Here is a 21,907-nt window from a genome sequence, read left to right as displayed (position 1 = left end):
TGGCCATTGCATGTTGCAACATTTTGGAACCTGTGTAAATGTCTTGTATAGTGTTGGAGTGTTGGGGTGGTGGGGCGGCGGGAGGCAATTTAAATAAACATATTGAAGTATTCATTTAATTCCAAGGCTCTGTATAGAGATCTTAAACAGCTCTGGCAACCTCAACATGATTGCTTTGTCTTAGGTGTACCAGAGTCTGGAACATGAGCTTAAGAAGCACGTCAGCCGACAAGATACGCTGCAACAGTGCCAGGCCTGGCTTTCTACAGTCCAACCTGATTTAAAGCCAAGCCCTCATCCACCTCTTAGCCGGGCAGAAGCTGTTAAGCAGGTAAGAGACTCCTGAAAGTTTATGTTGCACTTGGGCTTCACGCAGACAGTGAACATGCAATAATGGAGATGCATTATTCCTGAAGTACCAGCTTCGTCATCGCAGCCTATCCCCTTATCTACCTTTACTTTTACTTTCCTGGCATTTATTACTACCAGACATCCTATGACATATTTGTTTGTGTATTTATATACTATCTGCCTCTCTCATAAGACCTTAAGCTGCATGGGAGCAAAGGTCTTGTTTTGTGTATTGTTTTATATCTGGTACCTAAAGCAGAGCCCGCATAGACTGAACATTTTCACAGAAACACATTTCCCTGACCTATACATTAATAACCCACCAGGGGAAGCCTTTGTTGAGCATATGGAAGGAGACGAGTGATACGTGGACTTTCTGTAGAGAAAAGGCAGCTCAGGCATCTGTGTTTTTACCTCACTGCTATGAAGCCTGCAGATTGACTCTGACTTTTTCCTTTATTTGTCTTCAAGATACACAAAATACGTTATGAGAAGCAGGCCAGAGAAGGCAAGCAATTCCTTCTGCGCAATGCAAAATAAGCTAGAATTTGAGCAGATAGTCTGAAAAAATGGTAGAAGTTTCCTGGGTTTTCCCCTTTTCCAGGCTATGCAGGCTACTTTAGTTACTGTGAGAAGCAGAGGGTGGACAAATGGATCCCTGTCCATGGGCTCTGAATTTTTTCCTGAGAAAAATTTCCTGGTTAATGTACTGAGCATAGCAAGATTATTTTTGAAGTGTCAACAAAGTATTACAAGTATTGTAAATATTTGCTACCCAAATACAGCCTGCATGTCTTTCATCCCAGCGATTGCCTATTTTCAGGTCAAACACTTCAGAGCTTTGCAAGAGCAGGCACGCACCTACTTAGATCTTCTTTGCTCCATGTGTGACTTGTCCAACCCCTCGGTAAAGACCACAGCAAAGGACATTCAACAAACAGAGCAAATGGTAAAAAGGCACTGTTAAATCACACTGAATATTTCTGTTTGGTTACATTGTTTTGAATGAAAGTTATGTGTGAGGTTGAAAGGAAATATCTCCTTGGATTACTCTTGCCATAATGCTCCTACAGCGATGGTAATGAAAAGGTATTTGAACTTCAACTAAATCAGGAAAAGTAAGCATACTTTGATACTGATTCCATGAATTATAATTAAAAAAAAATTTAGTAGCATTCAACTGCTATCCCTTATATACACCTTTATATCAGGGATGGCAAAGAGCATGCCATCCATCAGACCCTTCTAATTCATTGGTAGTGACTATAGAGTGCAGGTTGTTAAGAAGGATTCTGAAGCTGTATCCGGAGTTGGAAGACAAAGGGTTGTGATGAGTTTGCAGCACCCTGTCCAGAGCAGCCAGACTGGCAGTACGGGGTCTGTGCGTTCCCCACTGCAGCTGTAAACTCTTCAGTGTAACACATTTGAGTTTAAAAGAGAAACATGACTTGTTTTTGGTATTTCATTTATTACATAATCACAGAATAATTGAATGATCTAAAGAAGAAAAAAAGTCTTAGAATCACATAGGTTTTTTTTCTTATGTAATTATTATCAAAACACAACCTGTATTTAAATCCTTGTGAAAGATATCTTTCATATTGTTTTACAGAAATGATATATTGAAATAAAGCATACGGTTACAAAACCCAGTGAAAGATTCTAAATATATACCCCAAACGTTAATAACTCAGTGTTTGATGAAAACGATCAACAAATGTCCAGTAGAGGACAACATAAGTCTTTTTCTAGTTAACCCCAACACCAAGTTCATGTGTCAGTGCAACAGATGTGTCTATTATAGCGCTCAGTGTGAACAGTTATTAGGGTTTTGATCTAATAAGTTGTTAACATTTCTGAGAGCTTCACAGTACTAATTAAAACCATATGCCATAAGTCTTAGACATTTTAAGGCTTTAGATTGACTAAATCTAAAAGGAAATCTGTTGTTCCTGAAGTAAGTAAGTTCTTTGTGGAGTTACTGCTCTGTGTGTGTGTGTGCGCGCACGCGCGCATGTGCGTGAGGCATATGTGTAGGAATAGCAGTGACATATGTATGTATGTCTGGGTACATGGACAGGTTAAAGATTTGCATCACTACTTCATTGAACATAAATGCTTCCACCTATCATTTCTAACTTTTCCCCCTGTTTTCTCTAAAGATTGAACAGAGGCTAGCCCAGGCCCAGACCCTAACTCAGGGCTGGGAGGAGATCAAGCACATGGAAGCTGAGTTTTGGATTTATCTTCAGGATACCGATCAGCAGCTGCAGAATATGAAGAGGAGGCATTCAGAACTGGAGCTAAATATTGCACAGAACATGGTTTCCCAAGTAAAGGTAGGCGTTAACTTGTCCCAGGAGAGATAACAGAGGCAAAGATGGTAGAAAAGATGATGTATTTTCATATATTCACTTCCAATATGCCTGGTGTCAGCCAATCCTGAGGCATCAGTATAGCTATTTAAGGAATAAGATGGAATCAGAACAACCTTCATTTGGCACCAGGGAAGGATACGTCTGAGAATAAACACTCCAATGTTTTCTTGGAACTCCAGTTGGCAACTCGCATTCCAAGGACATTCATTCTGTAGTGTGTCTTCCTGGACAAAGCAGCTGTGGCTTAGCCAACAAAGGCAGAAGTTTCTGCCACTGCACAAGCATGAAGCCTCATTATGTCTTATATATCCATCACAACATTGCTAAAGCTGTAGGATTGTAAGCGTATGATGAAAATATAATGGCCAATTATCATAAGTATATTAACTCGATTCAAAGTCAGACTAGACTTTTAACAAGCGTTGGGATTTATTGGCTCTCTATGATAATGAGTCATATATATTTTCTACTGGAATATTGCTTAAAGATGCAGAAAAAAGAATAGAGATGACAGATTATTTTTTCTCAAAGTCATGAGACTAAAAATTTTCAGAAAATGAAGGCTATACTTCAAGGTAAGATACTAACTTTTTTCTTTAGAAACTATGATATTGTCTTACATTTATCAGTTTTTCTTCATACTTTCCAAAGTAACTCAGTAAAAGAAAATACCGTAGATCACCTTTGATCCTTTTATAAGAATTGGAAATTTGTTTTCATAAAGAGGTATGGTGACTTTTAGATTTTCTCTTTGTCCCTCAAAACTGTTATACATTCTTCAGTTTTATTATATCCAAGTACTTAAAATGTTTAGAGTTACGGTAGGTATGTCTCGCTTATTTGGGGGTTCCTTACACCGTATTTGGAAACCCTAGTGGCATAGAAGTTAAGAGCTACAGCTGCTAACCAAAAGATTAGCAGTTTCTTGGAAACCGCATGGGGCAGTTTTACGCTGTCCTAGAGGGTCGCTATGAGTCAGAATTGACTTAACGGCAGTGGGTCTGGTGTTTTTTTTTACACCTTACTTATTTTTGTTGTTGTTGTTGTTATCTTTTAGGATTTTGTTAAGAAAGTACAGTCCAAACAGGCATCAGTGGCTGCTATCACAGAAAAGGTGAATAAGTTAACAAAGAAGCAGGAGTCTCCTGAACACAAGGAAATAAGTCATTTAAATGACCAGTGGTCAGATCTGTGCCTTCAGTCTAACAATCTGTGCTCACAAAGAGAAGAGGATCTTCAGAGAACAAGAGATTACCATGACTCTATGAAGGTCATTGAAGTATTCTTAGAGAAATTTACTACAGACTGGGATAACTTGGCCAGGTAACAGAAATTTTCCGGTGGGTCACAAAAATACTAAGCCAGAAATTTCCTATTTCTGTAAAATTTTTAAATGTCTAACTTATGTTTTTAACATGTATCATCTGCCGTTATTGATACTGATAGAACCTTGCCAACCAGTCACCATTGAGTCGACTCCGCCTCATGGCAACTCTGTGTATGTCAGAGTAGAACTGTGCTCTGCTGGGTTTTCAGTGGTTTTTTGTTTTTCGGAAGTAGATTGTCAGGTCTTTCTTCCTAGGCACCTCTGGGTGGACTCAAACCTCCAATCTTTTGGTTTTCAGCCAAGCACATTAACCATTTCTACCACCCAGATACTCCAGAACATTGTTAAGAGAACCTAATATTGTCATGGAAACCCTGGTGGCATAGTGGTTAAGAGCTACAGCTGCTAACAAAAAGGTCAGTAGTTCGAATCCACCAGGTGCTCTTTGGAAACCGTATGGGGCAGATCTACCTCATCCTATAGGGTTGCTATGAGTCAGAATCGACTGGATGGCAATGGAATATTGTCATATGGATACAGATTCTTGGTTTTCCTAGTCCAATATTAATTTTACCAGTAGATAAAAAGGAAATATTTTAAAACAATAGTCTTTCTCTGTGACCTTGAAGAATATTCCCAAGACCATTACTGTGACCTGAAAGAGTATACCAAGAATATGTCTAACCACAAAACCAAACCTGTTGCCATCGAGTAGATTCCGACTCGTAGTGACCCTATAGGACAGAGGAGAATTGCCCCATAGGATTTCGAAGATGCAGATGGTGGACTGAAACTGCCAACCTTTAGGTTAGCAGCTGAGCTCTTAACCACTGTGCCACGAGGACTCCATCTCTTCTAGTTTCCTTTAATTACCAATTATAGGACGATTATCTATGGATTCATGAAAGGAATCCTTCCTGAGCCCATATATTCCACAGGTTTCTTATCAACTCTATAAAGTAATACATTCTATGTAATTCAGTCAGGTTATGTCTCGTCTTGTGCTATTCTAGAAATTAGTGTAAAACAACAAATTTGTTGATCTGTGTCCTTTGTGATTTTGTAGTATTTGAACCCCTCATAGCTCTTTTATTTGAAAAATCAGGATTTTCCCCTATAGATCATTATGTGGTAACTTTTTCATCATTATAATTGTCAAAATCTGCACTGCTTCTGCCCAAATTTATTAGCTTGCAGCAATTAAACTACAGATATTATTCTAGATGTAGTTTAATCATGTTTGTTGTTGTTGTTGTCAGGCTCCATTGAGTCGATTTCAACTCATAACAACCCCACGTGACAAAGTAGGACTGCCCCATAGTGTTTTCTAGGCTGTGATCTTTATGGAAGCAGACTGTGAGGTCTTTCTCCTGTGGAACTGCTGGGTGGGTTTGAACCACCAACCTTTTGGTTAGCAGATGAGCACTTAATTGTTGCACCACCAGAGCTCCTTGTATATATAGATGTAGGTATTTGTATGGGTCCCTGGGTGGTACAAACCGTTAGTCGTTCAACTACCAGTCGAACAGTTGAGTATTAGAAGAACCCACCCAGAGGTGCTTCAGAAGACAGGACTAGCCGTCTGCTTTCAAAAGGTCACAGTTTTGAAAACACTATGGAGCAGTTCTACTCTGCACCCATGTGGTTGCCATGAGTTGGAATCAACTGGATGGTGACGAACAATAGCATAGTATTTTCTGATTTGCTTTCAACGTTTTTTCTTGGTGCTCAACATTTTACTTGCCTTTTAGTCTTTGTTGGATTGGAGGGCTGAATCCAGTTAATATTAAAAAAAAAAAAAAACCCAAAATATGTTTTGGCTGACAATTAGGCAGCTGCGTCTGGTTGACCCACACGCACCTCGGACTTAATGTGTCCAAAACAGAACTCATTATCTTGATTCCCAAACCTACTCCTTAGAACTGATGATTTGATAAATGAAAGAGAATATGCTTCCACTTTCTCATGTGTTCTGTAGCCAAAGTGGTAATAATTTTTTGCATTTGACACACATTTTTAAAGATGTCTAATGATAAACAGGAGCCCTGGTTGCCCAGTGGTTAAGTGCTATGGCTGCTAACCACAAGACTGGCAGTTCAAATTCACCAGCAGTGTCTTGGAAGCCCTATGGGGCAGTTCTCCTCTGTCCTATATATGGTCACTATGGGTTGGAATCGACTTGATGGTAACGGGTTTTTTGGTTTAATGATAAACAAGGACTATTTGCTAAATTTTTTTTTTTTATTTGCTAAGTACACAAATTAGTAGCTGCTAGAGTTAAATGTTTAGCCTTAGAGACTACTGCCTAGTGCTCTGTTGTTTCTTGGAGCCTCTTAATGTAAGGAAGCACATAAATCAGGAATCCCTTATTAGTTTATTTAAGTGCCATTTTCAAGAGTGCAGTGAATCAGTGCTTTCCGATATTTAATGTTTATACAAGCGATCCAGAGATCGTGTGAACTGCAGATTCTGCTTAGTTGGTGAGAGCCAGAGGAAGCTATAGCACGTATTGTCAGTTGTGATTGTAGGGCACTATGAACTGGAAGAGAGAAGAGTAGGGAGAGGCATTGAGACAGCTTGATTTGGTTAAGCTTCCGGCATATATTGATTTGCATTTATCCATTTGTCTTCACACTCTTCAAGGTAATGCAATAAAAGAAAATAAAACAGGTCCCCTTTGAATCTTATGCACTTGGAAACGTGTATTTGTAAAGCGGCATGATGCGTTTCATCTGTATAGGAACGTATTCCATAAAAGTATGGCATCTGCCAATAAAACATGAATTGAGCTACTCACAATTGTCCTGCCTAAACTAAAAGACTATCTACTTTAAAGAAAATGGAGAAGAATAATTTAATGTGGTATAACATAGATATCAACTAAGCCTAACTTGCTCCTGGAGTCCCTAGGCAGTGCAAATAATTAAGCACTTGACTACTAATGAAAAGGTTGGTGGTTCGAATCCACCCAGAGGTGCTGCGGGCGAGAGGCCTGGCAATCCATTGAAAACCCTGTGGAGCACAGTTCTACTCTGATACACGTGGGTGGGGTCACCATGAGTTCTGTAAGTTGGAATCAACTCAACAGCAACTGTTTTTTTTTTTTAATTTGCTCTTATGCTTTTCAATATATTTATAGATCCGACGCAGAGAGTACTGCTGTCCACCTGGAGGCTTTGAAGCAGTTAGCACTGGCGTTGCAGGAAAAAAAGTATGCTATTGAAGAGCTGAAAGACCAAAAGCAGAAAATGATGGAGCACCTAAATCTAGATGACAGAGAATTAGTCAAAGAGCAGACGGGTCACTTTGAACAACGTTGGTTTCAGCTTGAGGACCTCGTTAAAAGGAAAATCCAAGTGTCAGTCACCAATCTGGAGGAGTTGAACGTGGTGCAGTCCAGATTTAAGGAGCTGATGGAGTGGGCAGAAGAGCAGCGGCCCAATTTTGCTGAGGCCCTGAAGCAGAGCCCCCCTCCTGATGTGGCGCGCAAGCTCCTTATGGACCATCTCGCCATTTGCAGTGAGCTGGAGGCCAAGCGGGTGCTCCTGAAGTCCCTCATGAAGGACGCTGACAGGGTGATGGTAGATCTCGGCCTTAATGAGCGGCAGCAGATCCAGAAGGCACTCTCGGATGCACAGAGGCACGTGAGTTGTCTCAGTGACCTTGTGGGCCAGAGACGAAAGTACTTAAACAAGGCCTTGTCTGAGAAAACTCAGTTTCTCATGGCGGTGTTCCAGGCGACCAGCCAGATTCAACAACATGAGCGGAAAATTATGTTCCGTGAACACATCTGCCTCTTACCAGATGATGTGAGCAAACAAGTTAAAACATGTAAGAGTGCACAAGCCAGCCTCAAGACTTACCAAAATGAAGTCACTGGGCTTTGGGCCCAGGGCCGTGACTTAATGAAAGGAGCCACAGAACAGGAAAAGAATGAAGTACTAGGGAAACTCCAGGACTTGCAGAGCGTCTATGACACAGTTTTACAAAAGTGTAGCCATCGACTACAAGAGCTGGAGAAAAATTTAGTTTCTAGGAAGCATTTCAAGGAAGATTTCGATAAAGCTTGTCACTGGCTAAAACAAGCAGATATTGTTACATTTCCCGAAATCAACCTCATGAATGAGAGTGCTGAGCTTCATGCACAACTGGCCAAATACCAACACATTCTCGAACAATCTCCAGAATATGAAAATCTTCTACTTAATCTGCAGAGAGCTGGGCAGGCCATGTTACCGTCGCTGAACGAAGTCGATCATTCCTACCTCAGTGAAAAGCTAAATTCTCTGCCCCAGCAATTTAATGTTATTGTGGCCTTGGCGAAAGACAAGTTCTATAAAGTCCAAGAAGCAATTCTCGCTCGGAATGAATACGCTTCTTTGATTGAGTTGACTGCCCAGTCTCTGAGTGACCTTGAAGACCAGTTCTTAAAGATGAGCAAAGTTCCCACTGACCTGGTCATTGAAGAAGCCGTGTCTCTTCAGGATGGCTGCAGAGCTCTTCTGGGACAGGTGGTGAGCCTGGGGGAAGCGGTAGATGAACTGAACCAGAAGAAAGAGAGTTTCCAGAGCACAGGCCAGCCTTGGCAGCCAAACGAGATGCTAAACCTTGTCACCTTGTATCACAGGCTGAAACGGCAAGCAGAACAACGGGTCAGCCTATTAGAAGACACTACTACGGCTTACCAAGAGCATGAGAAGATGTGCCAACAGTTAGAGAAACAACTAGAGGCTGTGAAACAGGAGCAGTCCAAAGTGAATGAGGAGACACTTCCTGCAGAGGAGAAGCTCAAAATGTATCATTCCCTGGCAGGAAGTCTTCAGGATTCAGGAATTCTCCTAAAACGAGTCACCGTGCACCTTGAAGATCTTTCTCCACAACTTGATCCCCTGGCTTATGAGAATGCCAAACATAAGCTCCAGTCCTGGCAAGACGAGCTGAGAGGGTTGACTTCTGCCATTGGTGAGACAGTTACAGAGTGCGAGAGCCGAATGATCCAGAGTATAGACTTCCAGACGGAGATGAGCCGCTCCCTGGACTGGCTGAGAAGGGTGAAAGCAGAGCTAAGTAGGCCAGTGTGCCTGGACCTGAACCTACAGGACATCCAGGAGGAGATCAGAAAGATCCAGATCCAACAGGAAGAGGTACAGTCCAGCTTGAGGATAATGAATGCCCTGAGTCACAAGGAGAAGGAGAAATTCACGAAAGCAAAGGAGCTGATTTCTGGTGATTTGGAACACACGCTCGCTGAACTCTCAGAGCTCGATGGGGAAGTTCAGGAAGCTTTACGCACCAGACAGGTTGGTGAAATGGGGCTTTGCTTTTCTCTTTCCCACTCTGCTTATTTATAAGCAGCTACAAGACATTCGTGTTTTTTGGTTAGAATTGCTTCCTTAATTTTTTCTTTTTTGATACTACATAGAATCATCTTCCCCAGTGATTTCAGAGGATGTTTTTAGTGATTAAGCCCATGGTATTGATTTCCTGTGATTTCCACGTTGACTTCACTTTATTTAAACCTGCTGCCATTGAGTGGGTTCCGATTCATAGCAACCCTGTAGGACAGAGTAGAGCTGCCCCGTAGGGTTTCCAAGGCTGTAAATCTTTACAGAAGCAGACTGCCACATTTTTCTCCCATGGAGTGGCTGGTGGTTTTGAACTGCTGACCTTTTGGTTACCAGCCAAGCACTTAACCACTGCACTACCAGGGCTCCTGTCACCTATAATACGGTAACTGAAAAAACAGTTGCCGTCAAGTCGACCCTGGCTCCTGGCAACCACGTGTGTCAGAGTAGAACTGCGTTCCACAGGTTTCAAATGGCTGGTGTTTTAGAAGTAGATTGCCAGGTCTTCTGAGGCACATCTGGGTAGACTTGAACCTCCAACCTTCAATTAACAGCCAAGTGCATAACAGTTTATGCCACTCAAGAACTCCTATAACACAGTAACACCTCAGTTATCCTTCACCTTTAAGGAATATAACATATCCTTATAAGAAACTATGCCTTCTAAAAACAATGTGAATCCTGGAATTTCTAGAATTAGCACTAGATGAAGAGTCTGCAAATGGAGAGGTAGATGGATGACGCAACTCTGACCATGTCCCTGAGCCACTTTTTCTGTGAGGTTTCCCTCTGGTTGTTCCGTCTTTCCACCCCTTTCTTAGGGAGGAGACAGGAGCACTGGTCCCCTTCCCTTGCTTCCCTGTAGCATAGCAGAAGCAAGACTAGAATATTCAAAGTGGCTTTCCTTGGTGATAAGAAGAAGAGACGAGAGCGTGTACAGGAGTTCCCAATTTGACCTCCCAACTGGGGCTTACTCTGGTGTGTCTTGCAAGTTCTGCCCATTCAAAGGGAGAAGACAGTGCTTATGGGCCTGGAGTTCTCATTGCTGTGAGGAAAAAGTTTTCCAAATAGATGGTGGTGATGGTTGAACAACGTTGTGAATGTAATTAAGCCTCTGAATTGTACACTTAAAAATTATTAAAATGACAGATTTTGTTATCCATATTTCACCACAATAAAATTAAATAAGGGATTTAAAAAAAGAAGAAGAAGAAGAGGAAAAGTTTTAAAAAAAGGAGGAAGAAATAGAGTAGCGCACAGAGGATTGTACCCTTTCAATCCCTAGGCCCTTTTTCTTTCCATGTCTGTTCTCAGTCCCTGTGATGCTAGGGAATTTCAACCAGCCATAGAGGGAAAAGATGCCTTTCCTCAGGCTAATGTAGTAGCTTGAGCCTTGGAATAAGGCAGACGAGTTTCCATCTTAGCTACATGATCTCAGGCAAGTTACTTACCTCCTTTAAGTCTCATTTTTCTCTTTGCAGAAGCTCAATAAGAATGTTTATCCTCTCAGCATAGGGTCTAGAGAGAGGTAGCCCTGGGTGAGTCTCTGCTATCATAGCACTTTGTTTTCTAAATAAATTCAGGTTAACAATTTCAGTAGCAAACCTTTTATTTTAATATTTTGGGTAAAGTCTTAAATAAACTTCATTATGTAAAATTCTGACTCCAACAAGAGTCTGTTTAGTATCATTCTATCTTTTCACGTTGGTTCAAGACCATTATTAAAAAGCAAGCAAACAAGCAAAACACCAACTATCTCACTGTAGCTATAGATATAAACAGAGATAGGGTATATAACCTAGAATCAAAAGTCAGAACAGAAGTTATCTGGAATTTTCATTCTTGAAAACCAGATGTCATGTAACCTTGCTTTTTGTTGACTTGGTGGTTTTTGAACCAGAATTTCAAAGCTAATAAGATGTCCCTCATCCTGCCATTTTGTACTTGGTAGTTGTATGGGTTGTCTTGGCCCAAATAGCTGAAGGTTGTGGTACCTGGAGAATTTCTTATCTCCACCATGGATTCTTTGTGTTGCCCTCCTCATTCTTTCTTTATTAAAGTGCTTATCATCTGTGAGTTTTTGCTCCCACTTCTCTGGGTCCCTCTTGCACTCAGTGGCTTGTATCGTACACTCATTCCTGGCCAGTTAGTGTATCCTTTCCTTTTGGATTTGAAAACACTTCATCACATGGAGGTCTGCCTCCCAGTCTCACACTTTTCTCTCTATTTTAGTCTTTATTTTAGTTTCACATGCTACTATTTAATTTTCAGAAATTGCTATTTGTTCTGGTGAGTGCCAGTTTGGAAGCTTGGTGTTATTAAATTTTTAACCCACTGATGCATAACTGCACTTTGGTTAATATTCAGTCTGCTACATATTAAAAAAAGTCAGATTTTCTCATCTTGTTTTAGAGAGAGGGAAGATTTAATGATAGTAAAGAGGCCACCAGAAATTTCTATTCCATTTCTGTCCTTATTTACTACTTCTTTATTTTACATGCAATAGTAAATTACAAAAGAATAGCAGAAAGAGAAATAAAGGATAATAACAGAATCCATACAAAAAGATTTCACGTATTTATCATTTATTTATACACGTTCACATGACTGAGGACTGGAAGAGAAATGAAAAACTTAAGCTGATTACTACAAACATATTGTAATTGAGGGTTGATTTTGTTTGTAAAATTGCTGTTAACACGACTATTTTTTCAGGCTGCCTTGACCGAAATATATAGCCAGTGTCAACAATATTATCAAGTATTTCAAGCAGCTAATGTCTGGCTTCAAGATGCCCAGGAAATATTACAGCTGGCAGGCAATGGCCTGGATGTGGAGAGCTCAGAGGGAAATCTGAAGAGCCACGTGGAGTTTTTCAGTACAGAGGACCAGTTCCGCAGCAACCTGGAGGCACTTCAGGGCCTGGTATCCAACCTCAACCCACTCATCAAGCCCACCGGGAAGGAGGAGCTCGCACAGAAAATGGCTTCCTTAGAGGAGAGGAGTCGGGGGATAATACAGGACTCTCACGTGCAACTGGATCTTTTACAAAGGTATTTACAGTTATTTTATGCTTTAGACTTCAGTGACGTGAATGTTCACCACCCAAATTAGCAATAAATTCAGGGTATACATTAGCGTACTCGTTCCCTAGGGCTACTGTAACAAATCCACAAACCGGTGGCTTAAAACAACAAATTTATTTCCTTGCAATTTTGGAAGCTAGAATTCTGAAATCAAGGTGTGGGCAAGGCCTTGCTCCTTCTGGAGGCTCTAGGGAAGAATGTGTTCCATACCTTTCTCTTAGTTTCTGGGTGTGGCTGACAATGTTTGGCGTCTCTTGCCTTGTAGCTGAACTCTCTAATCTCTGCCTTGGTCATCATGTGGTGTTCTCCTCATGTCTGTATCTGTCTCCACTTGTCATGGAAACACCAGTTATATTCGATTAGGGCCCACCCTAACGACCTCATCTTAAATTGATTTAATCCGCAAAGATCTTATTTCCAAGTAAGGTCACATTCAAAGGCACTGAGGGCTAGGACTTCCTTTAAGCCAACAAAATTCAACTCAAAAGATTTAGCACGTGAATTCACTCTTCTCTCGTCAGTGTTAGTAGACATAATTGACATCAGAGCTCTGCGTAGAAATACGTGATTCCATGTGGCTTGTCCTCATTGGGCCTCATTTCTTTTGGACTTTTCCAAGATGTGCAGCTGAATGGCAGGATTATCAGAAAGCACGGGAAGAGGTTATTGAATTAATGAATGATGCAGAAAAGAAATTGTCTGAGTTTTCTTTATTGAAGACTTCTTCCAGTCATGAAGCAGAAGAAAAACTATCAGAACACAAGGTTAGTTGTGGTTTTGTGTGTGTGTGTGTGTGTATCTGTGTGTGTGTGTTTAATACCCTTAAATGAACACTAAAGAATATTTTAAGATAATTTTAATGAGTTTTTGCAGTATAATGGTTTCAGGAAGAGATCATTAAATCTTCCTTCCTACTTGGTTTTCTTAAATATGAGAAGGACACATTTTACCACATGTCATAGTAGTTTTAAGTTAATTAAATCATGACACCTCTTAAGGACCCCCACTGGAAATGTATAGCTAAGGTTTAAATGTTTAAAAGAGACCACAGTTTGCTTCTGGTAAGATACGGTACTTAGTGAATTTCAGCAAGTACTTTCTGTGGATAACTTAAACTCATTCAAATAAAATTCAGTAATTAATAACTGGGCCTCCTTTATTTATCACAGCAATATTAAGAAGAATATAATATAATTAAATATTGGATTAATTTTATTTATGCTGCTTTTAAAAAATGGAAAAATGTTATCTAAGTAACAATTAGACTTTTGTTATTAGTAAATAAATAATAATCACCCTACATTTAAAAAAAAATCAAAGATCCTTAGTGAGATGGATTGACACAGTAGCTGCAATAGTGGGCTGAAGCATAACAATGATTATGAGGATGGTACAGGACCGGGCAGTGTTTCATTCTGTTGTACATGGGGTCGCAATGAGTTAGAACCAACTTGACAGCACCTAACAACAACAACAATATACGAAAGACTCAAATGTAAGGGTTTTTAGCCTCAAAGACGGGAAGCAGAATGAGTGGTACCAGAAATGCGTCATTGGGAAGGAGAAGTAGTTTTAGGAAAAAAAGATGCTTAATGAAAAAATAAATGTAAAAGAGTTAACTAGAGGAAAATAAACTTATGTAGGAACATTTCTCTTTGGAGGTAATTTTGGAGATAATTTTGGGCTTTAGCAAACTCTATAATACTTTTAAAAAACTTTCTGTCTGTCTCTCCCCATTCCCTTTGTTTCCCACCCCCAGAGTTTGGTGTCCATAGTTAACTCTTTCCACGAGAAGATTGTGGCCCTGGAGGAAAAAGCTTCACAGTTGGAAAAAACTGGAAACGATGCAAGCAAAGCCACCATTAGCAGGTCGACAACTACTGTCTGGCAGCGCTGGACGCGGCTCCATGCGGTCGCCCAGGACCAGCAGAAGATTTTGGAAGATGCAGTAGATGAATGGAAGAACTTTAACAATAAGGTAGTTTCTGTTATTGATGATGGGGGAAAATTATTTTTCTCCTGATTATACTATAAACTATATTTTATAAAAAAAAATTTTTTTGCTCCATTTTTGAATTGGCCTTATGAACACCAGTTTAGGAAACAAAATACAATATGCAATTTAGTTCCAAGTCAGGGTCAAATTATTTCAATAAGAAAACTGAGCAGTTAAATTTTGAAAGGACAACAAACCCATTTTGCCCTATTGGTAGGCTCCTGGTAAAATCTATTTACCTGACTGTAAAAAAGTACAAAATATTTCTTTTTTGGCATGAAAGTGGGCAAGAACTTAACTCATTTCTGCAATCATGTATTTAGTTTCTTCCATCTTTTCAGTAAAGTTCAATGTTTTAAGCCATATCTTCCTTTACGACTCAAAGCCACTGCATCCATGTTAACTTAAATATTGAGAGTTTTTTGCTCATTTGTTTAGGTCTGTTTTTAATTTTTTTTTTTGTATATTGTGCATAGTCTCTGACTGCCCTGAGATTACTCTGTGATTGAAGCTTAAAATCCAGAATTGAAGAGGTAGTCTTTTCTTTGATCTTAATGAAGCTTCTTGGGTTCTAGCCTCTGGAAATTTAGACGTTAGACTGTCATCTTTAAAGTGCCTCTCTGCATTACTGCCCAATGTGGCATTGATGGGAATCACCTTATTTTTCAGCCTGTTTAATTCTGAGCTTCATAGTATGTGTATTTGCCATCAGGTTAAAAAGGCCACTGAAATGATTGATCATCTGCAAGACAAGGTACCGGAAAGCTCAGCAGAGAAGGCCTCCAAAGCAGAACTCGTAATCCTCCTTGAAAACCACGACACCCTGGTTGTGGAGCTGGAGCAGCAGCAGGAGGCCCTCGGCGTGCTGCGGCAACAAGCCCTGAGCGTGCTCCAGGACGGGGCTGGCCCAGCCGCTCCTGGAGAAGAGCCACCCGTCATGCAGGAAATCACAGCAATGCAAGACCGCTGCCTAAAGTAATCACACACCTGCTCTCTGTTATTAAATGTGGCTATGACCCAAAGGGACAGGTGTGGTACCAGGGCATGGGGTGCTCCATCATGCCACCTTGCACATGTGGGGACCTGTGGCCATCATCCCTTCTTATCATTTTCTTAGCCCTTCAATTATTGCTTCCATGAATTCATTACCTAGTAGTGCTTAGGCATACACTGGTGAGCCAAACCAAAAATCTTCCCTTCATGCGGTTTACAGTCCAACAGCAGAGACAGATGGTTAAGCCATTTGGGTAAAGCAAGCAAAGGAAGATATGGGAATACACAGCAGAGGCAGCTAACCCAGGAGAGGAGTCAAGGAAGGGGCCCCTTCAGAAGACAGGTTGAAGCTAAAGACTGAAGGCGCTTTAGCTAGGCAGTGAGGTGGGTGGACAGTTTTCCAAACAAGGAAATAGCACGTAAGGAGGCTGAGAAGTAAGCATGTCACTTTCAAAGACATGCTGTTGGGTGGGGGAGTAGGAGGAGATGATTCCTAAGAAATGAAGCTAGAAAGGTAAACTATTGGGAACTGTTTAGAATTCAGTTTTGATAAAACTTGAAAACTCACTGGCTACATGAAGTGGCAGGGAGACAGGAGCAAGGATGCTGCCAAAATCCAGGGAAAGAAGAGTTGTTTTTTGGTAGGGTGTAGTCCCTGAATGTTGCAAGTGGTTAAACCCTCACTCAGCAACTAACCAAAAGACAGGAGGTTCGAGTACACCCAGAGGTGCCTCAGAAGAAAGGTCTGATGACCTACTTTTGAATAATCAGCCACTGAAAACCCTGTGGATCACAGTTCTATTCTGACACCCATGGGGTCGCCATGACTCAGAATAGACTTGACAGCAACTGGTAATTGGTAAGGAGCTTATTTGAAAGAGAATGTTAGTCCTAATGATATATAATCAGCCTGATTCAATTCATGGGCTACAGAAGAAAGGTTATTAGATAATTTAATGCCTGTTTTTTTTATTGGCTCAGTGCTTAAGCACTTGGCTGCTAACCATAAAGTCAGCGGTTCAAACCCACCAACTGCTCCATCAGAGAAAGATGTGGTAGTTTGCTTCTGTAAAGATCTACAGCCTTGGAAACCCTATGTGGCAGTTCTGCTCTGTCCTGTAGGGTCACTATGAGTTGGAATCAACCGAACTACAATGGGTTTGGTTTTGTTAATGGGTTATTCAATAGTATTACCAAATAAGTATCCCCACCACTCATCTGTCAGTTTATCATGCTGTGGTGGTTTGTGTGTTGCTGGGATACTGGAAGCTATGCCACTGTTATTTCAAATACCAGCAGGGTCACCCCTGGTGGACAGGTTTCAGCAGAGCTTGCACATTAAGACAGACTAGGAAGAAGGACCTGGCAATCTACTTCTAAAGAAATTGGCCAGTGACAACTTTATGGATAGCAGTGAAACATTGTCTGATATAGTGCCAGAAGATGAGCCCACTCATGTTCAAAGGCAGTCAAAATATCACTGGGAAAGAGCTGCCTCCTCAGAGTAGGGTTGACCTTAATGATGTGGATGGAGCCAAGCTTTCAGGACCTTCATTTGGTGGTGTAGCTCAACTCAAAATGAGAAGAAACAGCTGCAAACATCCTTTAATAATCAGAATCTGGAATGTATGAAGTTTAAATCTAGGAAAGTTGGAAATCATCAAAAATGAGGTGGAATGCTTTAAGATTGATATCCTAAGCGTTTTTTAGCTGAAATGGACTGGCATTGGCCATTTTGAATCAGACAATCATATGGCCTACTATGCCAGGAATGACAAATTGAAGAGGAATAGCGTTGTGTCCATCATTAAAAAGAACATTTCAAGATCTATCCTGAAATGCAACACCGTCAGTGACAGGCTAACGTCCATATACCTACAAGGAAGACCAGTTAATACAACTAATATTCAAATTGCACACCAACCACTAATGCCAAAGGTGAAGAAATTGAAGATTTTTACCAACTTTTACAGTCTGAAATTGATCAAACATGCAATCAAGATGTATTGATAATTGTAATGCAAAAGTACAAAACAAAGAAGGTTTGGTAGTTGGAAAGTACTGCCTTGGTGAGAGGAACACCAGCAGAGATCTCATGATAGAATTCGGCAAGACCAATGACTTCCTCATTGCAAATACTTTTTTCAACAACATAGACAGTAATGACACACATGTACCTTGCCAGATGGAATACACAGTAATCAAGCCAACTACATCGGTAGAAAGAGATGATGGAGAAGCTCAGTATAATCAGTCAGAACAAGGCCAGGTACTGACTGCAGAACACACCATCAATTGTTCACATGCAAGTTCAAGTCGAAGTTGAAGAAAATTAAAACAAGCCCACAAGAGGAAAATATGACCTTGAGTATATGGCACCTGAATTTAGAGAACATCTCAAGAACAGATATGACACATTGTACACTAATGACCAAAGACCAAATGAGTTGTGGAATGACATCAAGGACATCATACATGAAGAAAGCAAAGTGATTAAAAATATAGAAAAAAGACCAAATGGATGTCAGAAGAGACTCTGAAATTTGCTGATGAATGTAGAGTAGCAATGTAGAGCTAGACAGAAGATTTCAAAGGGTGGCTTGAGAATACAGAGTAAAGTACTGTAACAAAGTGTGCAAAGACCTGGAGATAGAAAACGAAAAGAACGTGCTCAACATTTCTCAAACTGAAAGAACAGAAGAAAAACTTCAAGCCTTGAGTTGCAATATTGAAGGATTCTGTGAGCAAAATATTGGACAACACAGGAAGCATCAAAAGAAGATGGAAGGAATATACAGAGCCACTATACCAAAAAGAACTGGTTGACATTAAACTATTTCAGGAGGTAGCATGTGACAAAACCTATGGTATTGAAGGAAGAAGCCCAAGCTGAACGGAAGGCTTTGGGAAAAAATAAGCCGTCAGGAATAGGCGGAATACTAATTGAGATGTTTCAAGAAATGGATGCAACCTTTCATCTATACCAAGAAATTTGAAGACAGCTACTTGGCCAGCCAGTTGGAAGAGATCGATATACGTGCCTATTCCAAAGTAAGATGATCCAAGGGAATGTGGAAATTATCAAACAGTATCATTAATATCACAAGCAAGTAAAATTATGGTGAAGATAATTCAAAAAAGGTTGCAGCAGTACATTGACAGGGAAATGCCAGGGATTCAAGTAGGATTCAGAAGAGAAGGTGGAACAAATGATATCATTACTGATGTCAGATGGATCCTGGCTGAAAGCAGAGAATACCAGAAAAATGTTTACCTGTGTTTTATTGACTATGCAAAGGCATTCGACTGTGTGGATCATAACAAATTATGGATAACGTTGCAAAGAATGGGAATTTCGGAACACTTAATTATGCTCATGAGGAACCTGTACATAGATCAAGAAGCAGCCCTTTGAACGGAACAAGGAGATAGTGCGTGGTTTAAAATCAGGAAAGGTGAGTGACAGGGTTGTATTATCCTTGCACCATACTTATTCAATCTGTATGCTGAGGAAATAATCTGAGAAGCTGGGCTATGTGAAGCAGAATGTAGCATCAGCCTTGGAGGAAAACTCATTAACAACCTGCAATATGCAGATGACACAACCTTGCTTGCTGTAAGTGAAGAGGACTTGAAGCACTTACTGATGAAGATCAAAGACTATAGCCTTCACTATGGATTATACCTCAACATGAAGAAAACAAAAATCCTCACAACTGGACCCATTAGCAACATTATGATAAACACAGAAAATATTGAAATTGTCAAGGATTTCATTTTACCTGGGTCCATAATCAATGCCCATGGAAGCAGCAGTTAAGAAATCAAAGGATGTATTGCATTGGTCAAATCTGCTACAGAAGACCTCTTTTCTGTGTTAAAAAGCAATGATGTCACTTTGAGTACTAAGGTATGCCTGACCCAAGCCATGGGTTGTTTATCACTTCGTATGCGTGCAAAAGCTGGACAATGAATACAGAAGACCAAAGAAGAATTGATGCCTTTAATTATGGTGTTGGCAAAGAATATTGAAAATACCATGGACTGTGAGAAGAATGAATAAATCTGTAACCAAAGAAGTACAGCCAGAACACTACTTGGAAGCAAGAATGGTGAGACTTCATCTCACATACTTTGAACATGTTATCAGGAGGGGCCAGTTCCTGGAAAAGGACATCATGCTTGGTAAAGTAGAGGGTCAGCAAAAAAGAAAACCCTCAATGAGATGGACTGACACAATTGCTGCAACAATGGGCTTGAACATAGCAAGGATTGTGAAGATGGTGCAGGACTGGGCAGTGTTTCCTTCTGTTATATGTGGTGTCATAGATTGAATTATGTCCCCCCAAAAATGTGTGTATCAACTTAGTTAGGCTATGATTCCCAGAATTCTGTGGTTGTCCTCCATTTTGTGATTGTAATCTTATATTAAAGAGGATTAGGATGGGATTGTAACACCCTTATCGGGTCACATCCCTGATCCAGTGTAGTTTTCCTGGCCTGTGGCCTGCACCACCTTTTATCTTACAAGAGATAAAAGGAAAGGGAAGCAAGCAGAGAGTGGGGGGACCTCATATCATCAAGAAAGCAGTGCTGGGAGCAGAGGCCTGCGTTGAGATACTCCTAGACCAAGGGAAGACTGATGCATCACGAGGGTCTTCCTCCAGAGCTGCCAGAGAGAGAAAGCCTTTCCCTGGAGTTGGCGGCTTAAATTCAGACTTCTAGTCTGCTGGACTGTGAGAGAATAAATTTCTCTTTGTTAAAGGCATCCACGTGCGGTGTTTCTGTTATAGCTGCACTAGATGACTAAGACACATGGAGTTGCAATGAGTTGGAACCAACTCGATGGCATCTAACAAGAACAAATAGGTATTCTACAATACAGCTCTTTAGAACATAAAATAACTCTGTGTAATCTGACTTCACTGATTTAAACCTGAGCCCTGGTGACATAGTCATTTCTACAGCTGCTAATCAAAAGGTCAGCAATTTGAACCCATCAGCTGATCCTTGGAAACTCTATGGGACAGCTCTACTCTGTCCTATAGGGTCACTGTGAGTCAAACTCAACGGCAGCAGGTTACACTGAATTCACATTATTTCAAATGAAGACTTGAAATTTTGATGTAACGTTTTTAATTGTAAAATTTCAAAGCCTGATTCTTTCTTTAAAGACTGTGTTCCAATACCCACAAATATTCCAGTTACATATTAGTTTTAAATACTGGTTATATTGCACCAAAATAAAGGGTCAGCAAAAAAGAGGAAGACCCTCAACAACACAATAGCTGCAACAATGGGTTGAAGCATAACAATGATTGTGAGGATGGCCCAGGACCAGTCGGTGTTTCATTCTGTTGTACATAGCGTCACTATGAGTCAGAACTGACTCGATGGCACCTAACAACAACAACATGTTGCACCGTTTGACTAGATTTCCAACCAAAAAGTAGATAGCCTATGAATCTTCAAGTTGCTTTAGATCTAAAAGCTAATTGCAATTTAGTGGCATGGAAGAAGTCTCCCTCAGTTTTCCAGAGAGAAATTATTCACTCGCAGATGATGTATATTTTTTTTGTTATACTTGGATTTGACTTAAGTGTTACTGAAAATTATCCAGCCATTTTGGGGAGGTGTATTTACTTGTAAGGTCTGGGTGGCATAAATGGTTTGCCACAGAAGAAAAGCCTGGTGATCTGCTTTTGTAAAGATTACAGCCAAGAAAACCCTATGGAGCAGTTGTACTCTGTAATACATGAGGTCCTCATGGGTCACAGTCAACTTTACCGCAGCAGGTTTTTTGATTTTATTTACTTGCAAAAAGATTTTGTTGCTGTTAGGTGCCATCGAGTTGGTTGCAACTCATAGAGACCCTAGGGGTTTGACATTTTTTAATGTCTATTGTTAGTAATATGATGTCATGTACTAAGTAAGCTCCTTTGATTTCAATTTCACTTCTGCTTTCTCGCCTCATTGTTCCTGAAGCATGCAGGAGAAAGTGAAGAGTAATGGAAAACTGGTAAAACAGGAGCTGAAAGAACGAGAAGTGGTGGAGACTCAGATCAGCTCTGTGAAATCATGGGTTCAGGAAACGAAGGAATATTTGGGAAATCCAACAATAGAGATAGATGCTCAACTTGAAGAACTTCAGGTACAAATTCTCTTAGTTCCTTATACCTTTTATAAAAAATTACCTTGATTTTAATTAGGCACTGTTTTATATGGCCATGACAATATTGAATAAAACCTTTTCAGAAATGGATTATATACAATGAATTTTCTTTTATTATGCATAAAGCGTTCATGCTTCTTATTTGGAGACTAAAGAAAAGTTGATTTGTTTGAAAGCTTTTCTCTAATTCCACACTTTTATTGATGAACAATACACAGCATTATGTCTGTACGATAAAAATCAATTTCCTTATCAAGCT

General features: G+C 40.3%; 1 protein-coding gene across 12 annotated transcripts in view; it reads left to right on the top strand.

Moving 5' to 3' along the window:
* SYNE1 (spectrin repeat containing nuclear envelope protein 1) overlaps window positions 1–21,907 on the top strand; it is a 556,892-nt gene that overhangs the window by 324,215 nt on the left and 210,770 nt on the right. For all 12 annotated transcript variants that reach the window (XR_010323142.1, XM_064292282.1, XM_064292277.1 and 9 more), the window contains 10 exons: window positions 185–331; window positions 1,175–1,300; window positions 2,514–2,690; window positions 3,787–4,052; window positions 7,196–9,356; window positions 12,117–12,454; window positions 13,107–13,251; window positions 14,247–14,465; window positions 15,196–15,458; window positions 21,462–21,627. Coding sequence is in view for 11 of the 12 variants with exons in the window: in XM_064292282.1 (XP_064148352.1) it covers window positions 185–331; window positions 1,175–1,300; window positions 2,514–2,690; window positions 3,787–4,052; window positions 7,196–9,356; window positions 12,117–12,454; window positions 13,107–13,251; window positions 14,247–14,465; window positions 15,196–15,458; window positions 21,462–21,627 (4,008 nt within the window). In the remaining variant the exon portion in view is untranslated. The remainder of the gene's footprint in view (window positions 1–184; window positions 332–1,174; window positions 1,301–2,513; window positions 2,691–3,786; window positions 4,053–7,195; window positions 9,357–12,116; window positions 12,455–13,106; window positions 13,252–14,246; window positions 14,466–15,195; window positions 15,459–21,461; window positions 21,628–21,907) is intronic.

This window comes from Loxodonta africana, chromosome 1, assembly GCF_030014295.1.
Source record: "Loxodonta africana isolate mLoxAfr1 chromosome 1, mLoxAfr1.hap2, whole genome shotgun sequence".
Classification (NCBI taxonomy): Eukaryota; Metazoa; Chordata; class Mammalia; order Proboscidea; family Elephantidae; genus Loxodonta; species Loxodonta africana.
Note: the sequence above shows the minus strand (reverse complement) of the source record. Positions and strands in the feature narration are given on the sequence as shown.